Source organism: Penicillium vulpinum (assembly GCF_028829585.1).
Source record: "Penicillium vulpinum strain IBT 29486 chromosome Unknown utg000002l_segment0_segment0, whole genome shotgun sequence".
Taxonomy (NCBI): Eukaryota; Fungi; Ascomycota; class Eurotiomycetes; order Eurotiales; family Aspergillaceae; genus Penicillium; species Penicillium vulpinum.
In genome coordinates, this window is record NW_026643242.1 from 673,532 (window position 1) to 694,634 (window position 21,103).

Genomic DNA, 21,103 nt, shown 5'->3' on the forward strand with positions numbered 1-21,103 from the left:
GGCCATACCTTGAAATGGGCGGAATCTCCGTACCGTCACGTTCGACCCATAGGAGAGGGGCGATTAGTCTCCGAGATCTGCTATTTTTACGGTCGCGTATAGATCGTGTGGACATGTGGAATATCGAGGCTATTCAAATTTACAGCTTGTTTGGTTATGGTCATGTCTCGAACTTCTTGTCTCTCCTACTCTCTAAAAGGAATACAGTATAGAAACTAGTTGCAAAATGCATAGAATGATACAACGGGCCAGCCCGCGAAGGTCTCACACTGTTTGCTATCGATATTATTACTCCGTACTCCGTACCTACAGCCGAAATCGACTACCCCCACATATGTATGCAGCTCATTAGCTTGACTCGCTAACTCGCTACTATTTGTTTAGTTTGTCATAGTTTCGTCAGCAAACTGCATACCACATCACGTCCCGACATACTCGTGCCCAAGCAGTGGGGCATGCACGTCCGTTCTCCCAAAGCACTTCGTACAAGTATAGCCATTGTGCTGCAGGACCCGTCCGGTTGAGAAGATCGTCGGGCAAGGGCGGCATCGCCAAATTTTGACTGATCAGTTTAATATGTTCGCCGAGGTTTCAGTTCAATATGCTCGCCGAGGTTGAGAACCCCGACGCACATCCGGGCACCCGGTTTAGGTAGGAGATTTGCTAGATCAAGACTTGGGGGCGGTCTGGATCAGCAATTGCCTCTGTGATAGACACTGAATATGTCTCTGAGTGATTTCAATTGTATTTTTGGGGTTGATTTGAGGGATTATTGCCCAGGTGGTTTTGCCACCTGAGAAGATCTATTCATGTGCGTCATGATCTACTCTCATCGTACTCTGCGCATATAGGAGAGCACGCGATCACTTGCGGGGTAGGATGAGCAGTACATCGAGCTTTGGATTGCCCATGTCGTACTATATCCTAATTTGCCTTGTGGGGGCAATTGTTGATGCAAGGTAGAGAGGGGAAGCATGCAGTGGATATATTGGAAGATCAACTTTGGTATCCGAGAGTCAGTGGAACGTGCCAAATAGCAAGATCTGTGCTATGCAGTCAGTGTAATATGCGGGGATCTATACCGATCTATTGTTTAGAAAGAGCCTCTATTAGATGTAAATGATATTGAATAGCTTACTTGTTAGATCTGTCCTGTCTCGTCGATATATGTTCATGGACACATAGTGCTATATACCGCAACGTTGAGACCTTAGATTATCAATGTTATATCAACTAGCAATATGAAAGATATATCCATGCAATAGATGCTCAGTCTCTTGCAGCACGAATAACCAGCACGCGGGAAACATTCAGATCTGAATTTTGGCTGTTGGGTCAAGTTTTCAAGTCTGTGCTGTGTTACCTTGGTCGATTTAATTATTGAGATGCAGTGTGCGGCTGAGGCTGAAATAAAACTGCAGTTTTATGCATAGGTAGAGCAGGTACCTGCATCCGGCTGCAAGATCGCGCTCTAAAGCTTTGAATTTTGGCCATGATCTCAATAAAGTCGGTCAAGTCGGTCTGTTGCATCTTATGTGATTTGAGATGCAGACAGGGCTTCTGGTTTTTCTATTTCTATCTTTCAGGTTCTTCTTTGTGCTTTCTCACCGAGTTTTCCAAGGTTCTATCGATCCTAGAAAAGTAGCTGTTTCTTTGTGATTTTTACGCCACACTTGCAATCGTGTAACCTCAATATTGTGTTTTACACAAGCTATCAGATGTCACAGCTACTAGAATGATTGGTTAACTATCCTAGGTAGATCATATCCAAACCTCATATGTCGTACCCTGTTGACTACAGCATACCCCCTCTTTATATATATGTGATATATATACATGAGGTTTAAGCTTTTGCTGAAGATGATGTCAGTAAAATACACCAAGTTGGAATATAACAATAATGAACATGCAAAGATAGACACAAATGGCCCAGTCAATGAATTTTGGACTGAATTTAACGCAAGCTCATCCATGGAATGCAAGTGGAACCGTGATACCTGGAAATAGGGGTATCCATGCATACATACTGCATACCACATATGTACTAAGTTAATAATTGAGGATATCGACAAGCAGTTGAAATAAAAAAAAATGAAACAACTGACATACACTCTACTTCTTGCGTATGTATAATGCAGGTTCATTGAAGTAGTGGAAAGGCGGTGGACTAAGAGCAGGGATCATTCATTCGATTTCTTCTGAGTACCCCGTACTGTGTATATAAAGCAGGTACTATAATTGTATGGACATTCATAAACAGTTCAAAGCAGATACATAGTTATATGGACATCTACGGAGTAGATCCTCTAAAATCCTAGAATCGATAGATTAAGCTAGTAGCTATAGGGATCTAGTCGATGGAAAAAGTATCCCGAGAATGTACATGATACCGGACTTTGTATAGTAATTTGCTAGATGGTAACGGTCAACGATACATACGGCGTAAGTTTTCACGTTATCGATTCAATACGGAAGCCCACTTAGACTGGCCCATGAAAGAGAATGGCCCAGGAACGCTCTCTGATGGGGCGATATGGGATGGATCAACAAAGAAAGATAGAAGCTACGCATACATATCTCCACATCGTACTCCACAGTTCATTTCGCCTGAAGGCAAAATCCACAAGGAATTAAATCCTTGCTCTGTACGGAGTAAATCCTCCAAATCCTAAGCTATCCGGGACGGGCTCCGCGAGATGTCTCGAAAGCCACCAAGAAGGCGACTTCGGACACCCACGGCTGCCGGATTAGCTGGCACGTTTCCGCGCAACGGCCTGAACGGTACGTACTTCTTTCCGGGATGAGGGGTTAGCCTGCGCCTCTTTCCGCCCTATCCTATATCCCCGACGCCACCAACAAATTGTACATGATAGCTTATGTTACCTATCAAGCTGTCGGGGGCGCCAAATGAGCGGCACAGTGAGCGCGCTGGCTGAATATCCCGTGTTTGGGGATAGAAGCCGTGTCTTTTATAGGAAATGACTGGGGTTTGGCCGCCACACGGTGTATTTCATGTTACTTCTTTGTCCATGATCTGAGATATGAGAATGGGACGGGTGATTATCGGGTCTAGAGAGTTCAGATTCGATCAGGTAGATCGATTTTCCCCCGAAATTGGATCGCAGGCTTTTTTTTCTCTTGCATTTTGGGGTATCTAAGGAACTTTAGTGTGTTGGCGGATGTGTTTCCGGTTCCAGGGACAAAGACTCGGGTGGCCTTAGTGGAGGCTCGTTCAGTCAGGGGCTGGCTTGGGGATTTACAATGCGTCTTTTCGTGCAGCTTGATGCACTACGTGATCATAAAAATCCACTTTTGAAAGCATACTTCGTACCGTATTAATTAATTGAAAATCCTGAGCTGTGTTATATTGGTATGAGAAAACCAGATGATAGCAACATGGTGTATCTTACAAGTATCTTGTCTTGCTTCAAAATCGATAGCTCAACGTCCCCTCAAATGCCGATGCCGATAGAGGGGCGGCTGTGCCGCAATTACAAACTCTCAGTAGAGTTCGAGTCCAGAACCTACGTCGTGCCGGCAGGCTGACTTGAATGTCACGGTTTCGGGGAATACAGCTCAAAGAGTCGTTGGGCCCGCGACTGTCCGATTCCTTTGTCTGAAGTTGCACGTGCTTGAATTGCAATGCGGGACTAACCAGGAATCCCCTGTCAACGCCCCTGAAATGAACTGGCCGTTGCGCAGTGAGCAGGGGTTTGGGAGTGTGTGGGGAAGCTAGAAGACTAGCCTGGCCTATCGGAAAAACAGCCATGGCGACTCGTGGACTAGAACACCAGAGGCCCGGAAGAAGACGCTTTTGGGGCAGAAGGATGAGCTAGGCAATGTGTGTGCTGTATGTTGTATTTACTCCGTATATATTATAGTATTGATATCCCACCACGGTGATGAATCTGTCATTCTCATAGGGGCATAGACGATGGACTATTGATAATTTTGTGCGTCGCGTGTGCGCCGGGCCGTTGAGGGGATCAATAGTTTCGCGGGTCCTTATATTGCAAAGTGCTGACTATGGACTGGAGTCCCCACACCTGCCCCATTCTCATTAAGACGGGATGAAAGGGAAATATGATAGGTGTTGGATTGAGCGTATTATCAGTATAGTGCGGGACGGCACGTTAGAGGACCCTCGCGTCGTTGGCGACGTGATAGAGGCGTCTAGTCGCGTTAAGCACAATATAATACGAGGTGATGATATCCCTGGGTCAAGGATATATAGGTTACGTATCGCGCACTAGTACGGAGTACTTCCTATGGAGTACTTTATTACTCCATACTCCGTACAAATTTTTGAAATTGCAGGAGACTATTGCCTGCCTCGGAAAAAAAAAAAAAAACATGTGGGATAGGGGTGTCACGTGAACCGGCATTCCTTCTGCCAGAATTTCCAATAGCCTTCTATTCTTCTAATTATTGGCCTTCATTTAATCTATTAAGCATATTGAAATGGATAATCTCATTTTCGAAGCTCCACGCAATCAAACAGCCTCCACACCAGCTTCAAGCGTGATCGTGCTAACTCCACTATTTTCCAAAATATGTACCCAGAATTCTAGTTTTTCTCTATACATAGCACAAGAGTCTCATATTGATTACCTGGTGGAATTTGTGAACAGTTATGGATCCTATTATCGAGTCGTGCTGTGGGGATAAAGGCTTGGGGCTTAAGCCGAACCAATTACTCCTGATTTTAACGGTAAACCTACTGATTCGCTTTTCTCCCAACTCACATGCACGGGGAGCCTTAAAACGTTGTTCTAGCAACGATCTTGCTAAATTGGAATTGAGGAAGTCAAAACTTGCTTCAGTGGATCACTGTATCGACGATCAAATCCAATTCAAAGCCCGGCATCTACACGAAGATATGGGTTCCCCGGCGGAGCTTTGGCTTTTTGCTCTTTTCATGACCAAGAAAGATGCCTATTTCACTCCACTGTCACTGCTGATCTTTACTTAGCTGAAATATCGGATGATTTTGTACTCCGTATTGTTGTACGCGACAGAACAGGGGCGGGAAACAAGGACACGTTCTGTATGAAACCGGGGACAAAGAGTATGTATCCATTCCTTGAATCCCGGAAACTCCTATGACAACATACTCCGTATTTTGTTCAAGCTTGGAGAACTTACCCGCAACGCATCCTTCAATGCTTCCCCACCTAGGAGGCCAGATTTCCAGAAAAGGAGATTTCCCGAGCGATCAGCGATCCTTCCTACGGAATAGAGCGATCCCCGTGCTTATGTGCCTGGGATGTGATGAGAACCCCCAGCCTGTGCCAATCAAACCTTCGTCGGGAAAAGAAACAAATGGAGCGAGTGTCGCGGGGAGACCGAAAAAAAAGAAAAGAAAAAGCGCTTATGCCCCCCGAGTTCCGTCAGATTCCAAGTTCTTCATCGCGCCGATCTGCCCTGTCGCCGTGACTTACAAAGCAGACGGGACCACCTGGGCAAGTGTATTCCGTGCAGCATCGCGCACGTCGGAAAATCTGTGCTGTGGATCGATTGTCCCGATTTCGCGGAATCTGCGGGAAGATGGGGTTAAGCTACTCCGTACAACTCCGTTCTGACTAGGCAAATTCAGCCGTGGCAAGAGGTTCCATCTTGTCGATCTCAGCTTGCAGGAGCTTTTGGTCATAGTCGGTTCTGTGCTTCAAGGTCCACAGCGCTCGATCGACGCCGTCATTCCCACTCGGGGATCCAGGTGCATCCTTTTACTTGGAGTAATACTCATCCTTGTAAGACATACAGTCTTCAGGGGTTTTGCTTCCCCTTTTCCATTTCGGAGTCAGTTGTCAAATACCCGATCGGGAAGGTCAACCAAGTTTCGCAATCACGGCCCCGGATAAGTTCTTCAGTACCGAGACGGGGCGTATGGAGACGGCCTACGGAGTACAAAATTGGACACATTTCCACGTGCGAGCGCGCTAGTCCGAGTGTCTATGCATTTTCATCACACCTTAGATACAGTCAGGGTTCGGGAAGTACATTCATATTATTGGCGGCTAACTCGAATAATTGGAATATAGACTGATATTAGTATATGTCGGTGCGACTAACTATGTAGGGAATGTATCTACATGTAGAAGCATTCGTAGCTCCTACAATGGGTTAGTTAGTTAATCTTGGAGCGCTCTTATGTAAAAGGTTCAAGAATGGACAATCTATATTCTATGTTCTATGTTCTATGTTCTAAAATCTATATGCAATGTAATAACATGTATGCAGGAAATGAAAAAGTGCTCGGTGACGAGAGAAAAAATGCAGATATGCAGGGTGCACGACTCCATGGATGAAGGGCTGAGAAGTGAATGTATGACAGGGTTGGCAAAGAAATGGTTCTGTCAAGAAACCAAAAAAAAAAAAGAAATGAAAATGGTGGAAGAAAGATTGGAAGAGGGAAAAGCTCAATCAATGAGGATTCCGCGGAAAGGAAAGACCTGAAGGACAGGGATGAACAAATGATCAACCTACTCAGCCTTCTTCGAAGCCTTGGTTCTCAGCTTCATGAGTCCGAACACCAAGGCATATCCACTGATGGCGAAGATGACCGAGATACCGATATCTCTCCATCCAGTAGTGTAGTTCTTGATATTAAGATTCATCAGGAAATCGCTTCCATCTGTATATTGACAGACTTTGCAGCCTGAGGTAGCATCGGGGTTGATCAAGTTGATACTCTTGCCAACGCCGGACATATAATCCGACAGGTACTGCACACAAGTGGTGCCGTTGAGCGGCTCGAAGAAAGCGAACTCCTCCTCATTGCAGGTGACCTTGGCACCCCAGATGCCAAAGGTCAACATGCCCGAGACAACGTAGTTGAAGGGATTGAGGTAGTACATCCAGTACCGCCAGAACACGTTAAGCTGGACATACGGGACGAAGATACCGCAGAAGAGGACAAGGGTACTGATGATCAGAGGGTTCACAAGGGCAGCAAAGGTCGGGTTGGGCGAATATGCGGCGATGAATTGACCAATACCAGTATAAATGAGCTCGTAGATCAACATCATGAAGAACGTGGCGCCAGATCGGTCCGAGTCATGAGGCAGTCTCCAAACGGGATAGTACCAGCAGGCAAAGTAGAGGACCGCGCAGATACAGAGATATGGGAACTCAGAAACAATCAATCCGGTGACGAAGGCAATCCACGAGTACATCTTCGACTTCTTCTCGCGAGTGTCGTAGATATCACGGCGCTGGATGAAGAGAGGTTGAAGCTGGTTGATGACACCAGGAGCGACAAAGACGAAGTTGAAGATCGTGAACATCTTCAGGTTTAAGGCTGCCACACTTGGGCCAGGACGCCAGAAGGAGAAACCATTAAGCATGGCAGAGATGATGTGGAGAGAGAATTTGTTGTTGACATAGTTAGTGTTACGGAAAAGCGCGACATTCATCCGCTGAGTGACGATTTTGATCTGCTCCCAAAGAGGCATCGAGAATTCGAATCCATCATCGACTGTTCCGGGAGGCTTGGCAGCAGAGTCCGCAATCATTCTGTCTAGTTCCGTGATCATGCGAGTTTGCTCGGGGGAGTCAAGCCAGATCTGATGCCAGTCCTTGTCCTTGACAGCCTCGATACCACCAGTAACAACGTCAATCATGAACTCAGCTGCATTGGCCTCGGCAGGGCAATGGGCCCCGTATTGACCAAAGTATTGCTTAACACAGGCGGCATTGTCGCCAATATCTCCAAAGTAGACTGTCTTTCCGCCCTTTGCAAGGAGAAGGAGGGTGTCGAACTGAGCGAAGAGCTGCGCCGAAGGCTGATGAATAGTAACCTAAAACGTGAATTGTTAGCAATATGATCTTGCAGTTATTGAAATGAAGAATTTGAAGACTTACCAAAACAGCTTGACCAACATCGGCCAATTTGCGAAGGAAACGGACGGTGTTGTAGGCCGATTGTCCATCCAAACCCGAGGTGGGCTCGTCCAAAAAGATCAGAATGCTAGGCTTGGACACCAGTTCCACACCAATTGTGACACGCTTTCTTTGCTCAACGCTGAGTCCATTTCCAACGGTTCCAATGAGAGTATCTGCCAGGTCATGAAGCTCGAGAAGATCAATGATAGTGTCAACGTACTTCAGCTTATCTGCCTTAGAGGTGTTGCGAGACTGGCGAAGGAGAGCTGAGAATTCCAATGCTTCTCTCACAGTTGCGAATGGTTCGTGAACATCGAGTTGCTCGCAGTATCCCGCCATTCTTTGGAAAGAGACCGGAAGCTCACGGCCATCAACCATGATAGAACCCTTAATAGTACCATCTGTTTTACGCTGAGCAAGCACATCAAGCAGTGTCGTTTTTCCTGCACCAGAAGATCCCATAAGGGCACCGAGCATACCAGGCTTGACCCATCCTTGAATGTTATCCAATAGAACTCGATCGCCTGTAGGTGTTTGAACAGTATATGTGAGATTTCTCCAGGTGAAGATCGACGTGTTTCGAGTGAGATTTTCATCGTCAACCTCGACGGGCTCATCGGTAGTCTCGCGGGCAGTAATCTTTTCGTTTCTTTGTGCTTCTTCATCGGAGATAGCAGCCTGGTGCTGCTTGAGTTTCTCACGGGGAATGAGCAGAGCAGCACCAGAGCCAGCACCAGATTTCCAGTAGGATGTGAAAACAATTGTCAGCACGGCGAAGAATCCCCACCAAGCCCAGACGACACCGAAGTTCCGCCACATTTCAGAGTGCTTATAGTGAAGTGATGAAAGATACTGATCGCCGGTCACATAGTTTGCGCCTGGCAAAGCACCTCCTACACCTGCACAAGCTTGGTTCTCGGCGCCAACGTCCTCGTAGCCGGGGCCATTTGGGATCAGGTTGTTGCCAACGCAAGGGATATGGCGGTCATGGAACTCGTTCGACAGGGCAGCTTGGAAGGCATAGGCGAAGGGGTTCGTGTAGTAAAACTCAAGGAACCAGTTCTTCATCTGAGGCTTAGGGATCATATAACCAGCGTACATGACAAGGGCTTTGACTGTAGTTCCAGAAATCTTCGACGCGGCTTCGAAGGTACTGAAAGCGGATCCGATAAATCTAAAGAGAGCAGTGATGCACTGAACATGTAAGAGTTAGCCCAAAGTTCGATGGTCCGAAAGATGCGAATAGAAAACGACCACACACCAGAGTTGTTGTGAACAAGATAATCCAGAAGGTAAAGAAAGCAGCCGCAGTATGTTTCAGGCCAGACATCCAATAGATCACGACCGAGAAGATCGTGCACTGGAACAACAGAACCGGCATATCCGCCGTGATCTGAGCCAGGGAAAATGCAGCGGGATGATACATAGCAAAGCCCTTGTGTTTGAGCAAAACGGGACGGCCCTTGAAAGATTCAGTGACTTCAGACATGGCGACAATGCAGTTGTATAACAGCGAGAAGAAGACAGCACCGCCTTTGGTGAAGAGACCGGCGGAGGTGTCTGGCGAGTCATAGAAGCAAGAACCAGCGATCAATGCCATCGCACAGGACAAAACCTGTTTGATGATGAATGTTGACTTCTCACCCCACAAGATCTGATACTGTCGCTTGGTGCATGCCATAAGCTGGGCCCAAAAGCTGGTAGTCAGACTACTACTTTTGGGTAGATGGGTTGACTTTTCCCACGCAACAGACTCTTTGAATGCATCTGTGCGCTCACGGCTAATTTCGGTGTTGGGATAATCATATGCCGAGACCATACGGTTGTAAGTGCTGGACTTGTTGTATTCGGCCAAAATGGCATCTGCGTTTCTGGGGAATGTGTGTTCGTATCCAGGTCTGATTTTCCGCTCTGTCGGGACTGTCAAACCAGTGAGGAAGTCGCCTATTATTTTGTGTTAGTTTATGTCAGGGTTGTTTGTTAAATGGAGGAAAGACTTACCAACGTTCGCTCCATCAGTATAAACAAAGCCTAGATCTTCCATGAAAGGCTTAGCTTCAGCTGCAGGGCCATAGTATATCTGCTTTCCCTCGTCAAGGACAAGGACCTTGTCGAAGAGATTGTAAATTCCATTTCCTGCTTGGTACAGGGTCACAATGGTGGAAAGGCCGAGAACATCAGTCATAGCACGAAGGGCCTTTGCCCACTCCAATGCCGTACTGGCATCCAAACCACGGGTACTGTTATCCCAGGAGTAAACAGAACCTCTGGTGGCGAGACACTCGATAATAGAGACTCGCTTCCGCTCACCACCGGATACACCACGGACGAACTCATTTCCAACCTTGGTATCGGCAGTATGACTGATTCCCATAGACTGGAGGAGGAACTCTTTGGTCTCAGCTGTGTATTCATCGGCACTATTAACACCACCTGGTAGATGGAAAGGAACCTTGAGTCTGGCCGCAAAATCCATAGTCTGGCCGACTGTCAAGCGAGGGTAGAACAGCTCTTCTTCTGTGTTCATGACAATCTGGCCGTTATAGTCCTCGGCTTCCTTAGGGGACATGTTTCCAAAATGCACATCACCATTGATGGTGTGATAACCTTCGCGGCGATTGGATAACATCTTGAGCAGCGTGGTACATCCTGAACCAGGACGGCCCAACACAAGCAACATTTCTCCGGGCTTGACGCATCCATGGCTGTCTGACAAGATCGGCTTGAGGGGTGGCTTTCGGCGGAAATCTTTAATCAATTGAGGCACGTTGAACTGTGAGATCATGTTTTCGTTGACGGCGGCTTCGGCAGCAAGAACTTCAACAGTTAGGTTTTGCCATGTAACTCCTAGCTCGCGCCTCTTGAATCCGGCTGCTTCATCGCGTTCTGCATTCCGAATGACCTGCGGTGTCATGCTCCACTCCGCGGCCTTCTTGGGTAGGGGAGTATCGACATTGGCGGCATTCAGAGTCTCGGCACTCTTTGCTTCGTGGATGTTGGCTTGAGGTACATGCAATGTCTCCACGCTGGTAAAATCATGGGTGTTGAGCTTGTGGATAGGCGAGTTTCCCGGATTCTGGTTATCCTTTTCGTCTTCATTGTTGTATTCGCTATGCAGCGAGGCATCATCGGGGTCGGGATGCTGCTCCATGATAGGAGACTTTGAAAGAGTGGAGATTGGTAAAACAAGTAAAAATTATTCTAAAACTACAAGTTATTTAATTGGGAGGACGAGCATATTTATCCTAAAAGATTCTACAAAGGGGCGAGTCCCTATGTGTGCCGACTCTATTTCCGAAGGAATAGGAGATCGGAGATATGGCATTGAACAGTGACCCATTATTGGCCGAAACAAACTTATACCCTAATTTGGTTCATTATTATTGCTGCTAATGCAGTGACTACAGTGTATTGTTTCACTCTCGGAATAGATGCCTGGAAATCTGGAAACCCGGCACAGAGGCCGGGTTCCATGGTGGAACCCACTTTAGGCAAATCTTGGGTCGAATGAACGCTTTCGAACTTATCCAATGATTTTTCAACATGTAAGCATTGGAGGTCGGAGAGATTTCCGGTTCCTCCGATTTCTACTGTGTTTGGACACATGGGGGTTTTAGGGCTTCGCTGTTGGACCTGTTGGACTGTGTAAAAAAAAATTGTATCAAATAGAATGTTTTACCTTGGTGGATTATTAGCAATCAATTGTTCCCACTTCACATTCCAAGGTGGATTACTATCAGCTGCAAATTTCCGATGATTCTGTAGGGACAGGATGAGGTGGCTGCAAACTTCTACACAATGTTCGTCATAGGTGGCAACTTAACCATATTAGCGGTTACTGGATAAAATTTAAAGTTGGGGATTAAGACACCTACTCAGTACCAAAGTTATCCTAGAATAAGTGTTAAAATCAATCTCTGCCCTATGTGGGTCAGCAAATCATCAATGCCGAGGCACCGGAAACTCATGAAGATTCCACGGGCTGATAACTCAGATAACGGGGTCCCTGACGATCCCGATCTACCCGGTTCTTATCTAATCGCATTGCCGAGTTGATAGCCGAGTATCGAGTCTTCTACCCCGAGAGACTTCCAAATGAGGAAATATGCGCCTTGATTCCCAATCGGGAAATTTGAGATTGAGGTCTAGATCCATTGCGTGCTGCATAAAAAGATACTCCCTGGCTTATCCCCTTCAATGTGTACATAATCGACATTCACATGAAAAGGTACCCGTGGACTCTTCAACATGTGTTCAACAATCAGCACTTGGCCCTCTATCTGACTTCCAACCCCGCCTTTAGACCCAGATATACACGCAAGGGCATCACGTCTTCCCTAGATACAATGGTGATCTCTAACCAACTAGGCTGATTAGTGATCAACGGGGCCGCGCGGCGGGGTTACCTGGTTTTATCTTGTGCCGGGAGCCGTACTTCACCGGCCACATATACTTACGTAGTTCAGGCGCTGGGCAGGCTATGGGATGTCTTGTTATGAAGTAAATTCCGAAAATAATCATGGAAGCATGTCTCCTCATGCTTGACAGCTCCCAAATCCTGCAAAGCAGAAGTTGAAAACTAACATCCTATATATAGGTGTGGACTACTATATATATCTAAGGCTAGCCATCAATGATAGGGTAGGGAGCTAGATTCAAATGTCGTCATTTTAGACCCATAAAAATATGTAAATATAAGGGTTGTCAATTTACGTAATATGGATCAACGGTTATAATCCGTTTATCTAGGGTTGAATTTGGATTTATAGTCGGTCTACAATTGTCCGAATTCTGGAATATCGTGCACACGCTTTTGGTAAACATTCATATCTCCTGGTATGAGGATGTTTTTATGAATACTTACAGGGGATTGCCATACTATAGGCAACTGCGTTGATAAAATAAAAGAATAATCGAGGAATCGAACTCTGAGAATATATGTCCCAATTAGGAAGGAGGTCCTATATAGGGGATGGAATAAATGTTCCGTTGCGCAAATCCTTCCAAATTACTCAGTAGATGGCCCTCAGTAATGGGGAGCACGTCACAGCTCTGGTAGCGGGGAAATTGTACGCTCTGGCCCTTAAGCTGGAGCTGCGGGTGAATCTCCTCACACCACTGAGGCTCCAAATAATGTGTGATTCCTCCCACTTGGAGGCGGATTTGCGCGCCTTTTTTTTTTTCTTTCTTATTGGTTTGTTGTGTCAGATGGAATGGGCTTTTGTCGCTGATGTGTATTCAACGGAAGGGAAGGGCTGGACTGCATCCCTTGATTGAACAGTGTCTCAACACGAGAACATCTTCGAAAAGTGTACCGGATATGCATAGAACCAAGAGAGCTGTATTCTATCTATACTGTGCTCCTAATGCGTTAATCCTAATATATCTCATACAATACTGACCACCAATCATATAATTTGCAATACCCAACTTGTAGGTCTCAAGTAGAGAATAAACAAACCTCAACACCATTCGTAAATTCCAAACCCTCGCATACCCAAGATCCCTCGCACTAGCAAAACTCCCACGAGCACCGAGTCATTGGAATGAGCCAACCAAGTTTTTGAAGCTCCCTGGCATGGGGGTATTAACCCTAGACAAAGGACGTCATTAGGAGGTTCAGATAAGAAGGCCCTGTCAAGCGCACGTTGTTGGAAGGGAGAACTCTATTTTCCATCTAAGAATATCAAGCAATTCCACCCCCAAATATAGCTCAGCCATAAGGCATAACAGTAAGTGCCCTCTTCAATTACGAACATAAATAGTTAGTATGAACTTGATCACTAAGGGAGGTACCACACCTGGGCAGAATATATATATTTTCACGTGGGGGTCAACGAGACAGAAATCCCAACATGGAACTCACAACAATCATTGCCACCCTCTCCTTCACTGCTATAGTAGCAGCAACCCCAGTTCCACTCAACAACGGACGGATGCCCCCAACCCTGCAAGTTGTGGAGAAACTGTTCCCTGGCTCGGGAATTCCACGGTTGGCGGGGAAACTTGAGAAGACGTTTGATATCTGTATGTACATGATTTTACATCGTGGTGGGAATATCTTGGCTAATGAGATATCTTGTTGTTTCTAGGATTGGAGGATATATCATATGATTCTGATGTACTGAAGCCCAGCTGGGACATGATATTCTTATTGGGTATAGACTGAATGTGCTCTATGGTTATGGGTTGACGCTCGTTTCTCTTCCTTTCTTGTGGGCTAGGCAGCAAGTCACCAATAATGCCCTTTACACTGATTCTATAACGATATTCATTTATGATATTGCAGAAGGATCCAGGGTTTAACTGTTCAAATGAATCATCATTTACCAAAAAATAGATTGAACAGAATGCCATGCCAAACATTGGACACTGTAAGTCCATATATGCCAAATATGCCAAAGCCGAACCATCACACCTACTAAAACATACCCTCCATATCCAAATCAAGGAACTCAGGATTCCCAACCGCCATATCCGCCGCATTAAGCACATCGTCAATAGCATCCATACCAGCCCCAGAATCAAGTCCCATATCCTGACCCACACCCATACCACCACCATCCATCCCCGCCGCCGCATCCGCCGCCGCCTTATCGAGCATCTGGTTGATATTATCCGATTCCTCATCATTGACCGTATTACGCGAAACATCAGCAGCAGAAGGCTCAAGATCCATCCGATCTTCCTGCCCCTCAACGCCAAGATGCATATTCTGAATAATATTCGAGACATCGATATTGGAGACCTGCGACGGCGGCGCCATGAGCATATTGACCCGACGCGCAAGCCGCACCACGACCTCCGCGCGCAGTGGGTCACTCTCTGAGATCTTAGGCACGTTCTCGTGCTGCAGAGCCAGGGCGTCGCGCAGGGTCAGGATCGCACATCGCGGCAAGGACTCCTTGCTCGTGTCGACTGGGTGGTAGTTGTTTTGGTCGACGGCGAAGGACTCTGTCATTGGAGCGCACACCATAGTCGTCGCAATGTCCAGCGCGATATGTCCGTTGCCTGACTCGGTCTGTTGCTTGACTTCGTCGATTATCGCGCCTAGAATCCGTGTTGCGCCCAGCATGCGGATCCCCGCTAGCACCTGTCGGTGCGTGTATGCCTGTGGAGCCATGCTGATTTCTGGGTTGGCGCTCCAGAGGACAAGAGCTTGGAGGGTTGTACGGATGCTGCCTATTAGCCCGCCTGCGGCGGAGGTGGTCCAGGTGTCGAGTTCGGAGCGGTGACAGCTACCGACGCGACGGAAGGAGAGGTATGGCTCTAGAGCGTCGAGGATTGGTTTGATGTCTGTCCGCGACTGGTTTCTTGTTCGGACATTTTTTAGTTGCTCTTCTAGTGGACAGCCGGTTATGTTTAGGACTGTTTGGTGGATGGCTTGAGCTTCGCCGGAGATTGAGCTGGGTTTGACTAGGGAGTGGAGGGTTTTGATGGGGATTGTGGGGTCATTCTCTGATTCCCAGATGTGGTTGCCCAGCCATGTCAAAGCGACGACTAGCGATGGGAGGAGGAAGGGCTCGAGCAGATCTATATTGTGGTTAGCTGGGTATCCAGTGGGAAGCGATCGCGTGATGATGTCCTTACATTCAAATCCGCCTTTCAAGGTATCGAAATCCAGCTTTCCGGACTCGCATGCACCGAGACTCTGATCAAATAGAGTTGTCACAAGCATGTAAAATTCGTGTGGGCTGCAAGAAGACATGGTCTCTTCACTGATGCCCTCAGCAATGAACAAAGCTCCTATCCAAGCGCCAAGGTCTTTGTTTTGCTTCTCGCTCAGTTCGCTCAGTTTCTGGGTGCAAGCGCCCCGGTCCAAAAGTTTCAATATGAACGAGTCGTTGTTCGAGATACCCATATCAGAAGGACTTAAGTCGTAGCGGTATTTGAACGCGAGAACCAGCAACAAGATACTGCCGAATTCATCATAGACAGGCTGGTTTTCGCCCTGGTCTTCGTCCCACTTCCAGGAATCAAGGACAGAACAAAGAGGTTGCAATACTTGCTTTGTAGTTCGGAACAGCAACATGACGTCTAATGTTTGCGGGCGGCGTGAGAGTGAGTTGCAGATGTTCTTGAGCGTCATTGTTTCTTTCTGATGACACAAATTATGCATGACCTTGAAAAAGTTAGCATCCTATACTCTCAGAAAACACAATCGGATAGTCTGGAACATACATCGACTACAGCACAAACTATCGCGCCTGCATTACCCTCCATCGACTCAATCTCACCAATGAGTTGCTCAGCACGTTCATGGTTGTTATTGATTTGCGAAACGAGATCGTCCTTAACATAAGGGCCCCCACCAGGCAGTGTCTGCATGGGGTTTTCTCCGAGAAGTTGCTCAATGCTGGACTCTCGAATAAGCTTGTGCGACGCACAAGCAAAGAGGAACTCCTGGCGAGCATCTGATAAAACACTGCTGCCCTGCATAGAGAACATCTGAGAGAAGGAGGGAAATGCGTTCGGATCCAGACGGCTCAAGGCATGGCTGATGCACATTTCCATGGAGATTGGCACCATGGATGCTGCCGATATGGCCGCGAAGAAGGCAGGAAGCTTGTTAACGAGGAAAGATCGAAATAAGAGCATCGTGCGGCTGGATTCATTGCGATATACGCCGTTAGAAAGAACATCGAAGGCAGCTGTGATGATTTCCTCGATGAGGACGTCATTGTGGCCCTAGTAAGGGGTTAGTTAAATGACCTCAACCACTCTCACTAGTGAGGACCAAATGATCTGAATCACTCCGACTAGTGAGAATAAAATCAAACATGTTAATTTGACTTACCTGATATCGATTGGTGAGGTAGTTGATCAAAATGGTATCATCGACCAAAGGACGTCCCACAACCTGTTGCTAGTCAGCCATAAACCCAATCTCGCAGCATAAATAGAAGCGCACCATCGAATTGATGTATACATAGAGTCCAGCTCTAGTATTAACAACTGGGCCGTCCATGACGGAAGACTCAAACTGGAGGGCATTGACATTTACGCTGTCAATAGCAGGCCCATCCAAAGTCTTAGAAGGCTGATCGGGGTAAAGATTGAAAACTTTCTGCAACTCTTCGAGGCGATGCCGAAGTGGCAGAGAGACATCGATACATAAAGGCAAATAGCTGGACAAAGCCTGTCCCAATTTTGTTTTCAATGCTAGGAGAAATCGTTAATAGTTGTACAGCGAATATAGCAATATCATCCCCAGGCGCGGAAACTATGTAGAATTACCTTGATTGAAATCACTGGACAGTACTTCTAAACCCTTGTTAGTCCCAGACAAAGCTGCAAGAAGAATCCCAAGCGACTCAAACAGCGAGCCCGCGTCAGGCGACCCCATCAGCCCGCCGCCCGTTTGCTGCGAGGCGTCCAAACTGTGATTGTGCCACGCCACAACAGCCATAATCCAGTCTACGGTAGCAGAGTAGATATCCGCAGCCTCAATCACGGTCTTGGGAATTGACCCAGTGGAAATAAACACCATGACATCCTGAATGACTTTGATATCTGTCATGAGCGTGGAAGGTTTCTGCTTCTTGGACTTGGATGGTGAGTCCTGTGCCTTGCCCTCACGCTCTCCAGAACCCGGCACATCAAGAACAGAAGAGTGCTTTAGAAGGCTCGTCAGAGCAGATGAAGATTTGACCCTCCCAACCTTGCACAGCCCATCGACGTACAGCGGGAGAAGAGGATCCCAGGTCACACTGGAGGAAGCGCGAGCTTCAAGGAGCAGATCAAGGAGCTCATTTTCCTTCAGCGGCGAGCGGGCAAACATCAGCCCTGACAAGTCTGTGAACTCATCTATATCTATACGATTGGCCAAACATTGGTGGAGGAAGGTCCTCCATTGTTCGGGAATTGCCCTGTCCGGCAGCATTTTCATCTCCACAACATAACACTGCACCCTGGAAGTTCTAAGAATGAGATTGCAAGTTACAGACTCGCACTAAGCATTTTTCCTTAAAGGAATAGATCGCTGGTATCGAGGCTGTGAGGGATAGCTCTTTCTCAGGTTGGCGCCCGGGGCTCGTGAAATCAATTATGTAATCATCACGTGAGAGAACTTGGATTTATATATCACGTGTTTAATATATATTTTGTGCCTCAGGCCACGCTTCAAATAGCCACTTGACATTCTAACACAGCATTGAAAGATTCCGTGTAACCAATGGAGCTCTTGAGAAACCAGCTACATATGTATCAAAAATGTACCTGGTCGTTGGCCGTTTTGACCTCCAGCTATAGCTAAAATCGTGAAATCGAGGAATTTTTATAAAAATGAATTTCTTCCAGATTTTGTAGGCACTGCTTCCTTCTTACTTACATTCGTTCTATTATTGATTCAGATGAAATCCGACAAGGCCAGTATATCACTGTCCGGATACAATATCAAGGATCCATAAATTGCGGCCCGTTGACCTCAAGGGCTGAGCCTTGGCAGTGGGCCCAGAACAATCGCATTGATCAGTGTGCAGAAGCTCTATGAATTCTGTGACGTCTTAAGGTTCACATTGACGCAAATTCAAGCGCCACACTTGGAAAAGGCGTTCAGTATTGTGATGGGGTATACCTTTCTCTGCGGATTTGGAAGCCTTTGCCACCCGTTCTCGGTATGATTTTGCGTCATCCCGACATCGAAGCTGTGGTGCCCACTCATTCCGTATCCTCCGCCAATTGACAATTGACAAAACCTATACAAACCACTCTAAACTCACGGGAAAGTCTCTTCTTGAATGTCCAGACTACAGAGCATGGGAGACTGAGTTTAACTTGTTTATAAATGCAGCGGATACCTACTCAGAGAAAAGGAGTCCTTGATTTCGATCTCTACTCACTGCATTGGTTCGAAAGTGAACTATGTACATGTCCTAACTCAATATGGCCCACGACCGGTCCTACGATTTCATTATCATCGGTAGTACGCATTTGCTACCCGTAATTACTACCAATTAACCGCTTACCAATTTCACAGGTGGTCCGGCTGGATGTACACTAGGTGCATCTCTGGCAAGCTCGGCCAAGAAGCCGAGCGTACTGCTCCTCGAAGCTGGTGGGCGGAATGAGGACAAATCTTTGCGGGTCGATGGAAAGCGCTGGACGACATTCATGGGGGAGAAGATGAACTGGGGATCAAAGACAACCCCGCAAGAGCACTGCTACGGCCGTCAACTCGATTATTCGCACGGCAAAGGGCTCGGAGGCGGGTCTGCGATCAATTTTGGAGTCTACACTGTTGGAGCGCGAGACGACTATGATCTATGGGCAGCTGAGGTCGACGACGAGACTTTTGGCTGGGATAAAATGCGAGCGCGACTCAAAAGGATGGAAAATTTTACGGGCATTGATCCTCCAGAAAACCGGAAGTATGGTCAGTCTGAACTTACAGACCATGACAACAAAGGTGGCTTGCATGTTGGCTATGCCAAAGAATGGGAGTCGGATTTAACCGTGGTGCTGGATGCGTTTGAACAAGCTGGAGCTCAGCGAAACCTTGATCACAACTCTGGTAATCCCCTTGGATTCGGACTTTGTATCAATTCCGCTTCTAAGGGCATGCGATCGACCGCTGTTGATTTGTTGGCTGAAGCCCCAGATAATTTGGTCATTGTCTCTGATAGCCCAGTGCAACGTATTATATTCGACGAAAAGAAGACTAAGGCTGTGGGAGCCGAGGCTAATGGCAAAAAATGTGAGTTTTGTCGAAGGGTCGATTATGGTTATTTTAGTGTCCAGAAGAACTTATGAATGTCTACAGATTTTGCCAACAAAGAGGTCATCCTTTCTGCGGGGTCACTTGTCAGTCCTAGGATTTTGATGCATTCTGGCATCGGTCCAGCCGAAGAACTGCGTAAATTCGGTATTCCAGTTATCCACGATTTACCAGCTGTCGGTCAAGGACTCCGCGACCACCACTTTGCTCCACTTATCGTGAAGCGCAACCCCCAGACCAACGACCGCAATGCTTTCTACCAAGACCCAAGGGCCATGGAGGCCGCAATAAATCAATGGCAGAAAGACGGTACCGGTCCGTGGGCACGTCACGGCTGCCAACTAGGTATAGGCTGGTTCAAATCCGACAAAATCACATCCTCTGAGGAGTTCAAGGCTTTACCTCCATCTATCCAGGATGCCATGAACCGCGAGACGATTCCTCACTACGAGATTATCAGCCATTTCCCCGTGCATTTCATGTTCCCGCAGCTCTTACAAGACTACAGCTACATCTGTCTAGCTGCTTTCTTAATGAACGGACAATCTGTCGGAGAAGTGCGATTACAGTCCTCCGACCCAGATAAGCCCCTGTCCTTTAATCCCAAATTCCTCGAGCATCCATATGATCGCCGAGCATGCATTGAGACCTACCGTCATTTATTGGACCTGACCAAGCACCCCTCATTTGCTAAAGATACGGTCTCTACAATCATGGCACCGGCATCCGAGTCCGATGAGGATATTCTTGAGTTCTGGAAAAACAATCTTTCGTCCAGCTGGCATATGGTGGGAACCGTGAAGATGGGTAGAGAGGGTTCCAGTAATGCCGCTGTCGACAATCGCTTCCGCGTCTTTGGGGTGGAAAACCTACGTGTGGCTGATCTGAGTGTGGTGCCAGTTCTGACCAACAATCACACACAGGCCACTGCTTATGCGACTGGGGCAACATGTGCAGATGTTTTGATTCGCGAATATGGACTGAATGAATAGTTATGCATGGGTCGGGTCTGCCATTCGTCAATCCACCGTTCAAATCCTCCCCAAATCCTCCCCATAGGCTGGCAGCGACGTCTACTTTGGCTGGTATGAGGGACTGGTATCGTACATGCATTGCTGTACCTATTTGCTACAAATTGGTAATTGTATTAGGAAGATGACCTGGAGTTTTGTATTAATTGGGACTGTTCTTCGACATTGCAATGGCTTCATATCGATTACCGGTCACAGTTCCTATCCTGGATGTTTGAAAGCGTTTTACCTCATTGAATACATGTTTGAACGCCTCACTGCGCTACAGTCCGCCTCTAACTGGAATTTCAACATATCATATGATTAAGATACTCTCTCTGCATTTGACTACAGAATCGGATGTTTGATAGGGACGAAACTGCGCACGGCAACTGACGGATTATGCAACATGCAAGAAACACATGATTCCTAGTGTTCAACCCCCAACGAGGATGTGATATCCTTGGCAGCGTGAGCTAGTCGTCCCGAAGGA

General features: G+C 47.0%; 3 protein-coding genes across 3 annotated transcripts; 1 reads left to right on the forward strand and 2 right to left on the reverse strand.

The window, feature by feature from the left end:
- Positions 1-6,482: 6,482 nt before the first annotated feature.
- Positions 6,483-11,035, reverse strand: N7479_003349 (ABC transporter; the record flags this gene model as incomplete). Its single annotated transcript, XM_057251046.1, has 4 exons — positions 6,483-7,799; positions 7,864-9,078; positions 9,146-9,828; positions 9,886-11,035. 4 exons carry the CDS (start codon positions 11,033-11,035, stop codon positions 6,483-6,485), a joined length of 4,365 nt encoding a protein of 1,454 aa, XP_057110371.1.
- A 3,270-nt stretch (positions 11,036-14,305) lies between these two features.
- On the reverse strand, positions 14,306-17,665 carry nut1 (putative RNA polymerase II mediator complex subunit Nut1; the record flags this gene model as incomplete). The annotated part of the gene is made up of 6 exons (XM_057251047.1): positions 14,306-15,417; positions 15,475-16,006; positions 16,066-16,572; positions 16,682-16,744; positions 16,796-17,046; positions 17,122-17,665. The coding sequence occupies 6 exons, from the start codon at positions 17,663-17,665 to the stop codon at positions 14,306-14,308; spliced, it is 3,009 nt and encodes a 1,002-aa protein (XP_057110372.1).
- A 1,103-nt stretch (positions 17,666-18,768) lies between these two features.
- On the forward strand, positions 18,769-20,592 carry N7479_003351 (GMC family oxidoreductase; the record flags this gene model as incomplete). The annotated part of the gene is made up of 3 exons (XM_057251048.1): positions 18,769-18,808; positions 18,863-19,579; positions 19,646-20,592. 3 exons carry the CDS (start codon positions 18,769-18,771, stop codon positions 20,590-20,592), a joined length of 1,704 nt encoding a protein of 567 aa, XP_057110373.1.
- Between the last annotated feature and the right edge of the window lie 511 nt (positions 20,593-21,103).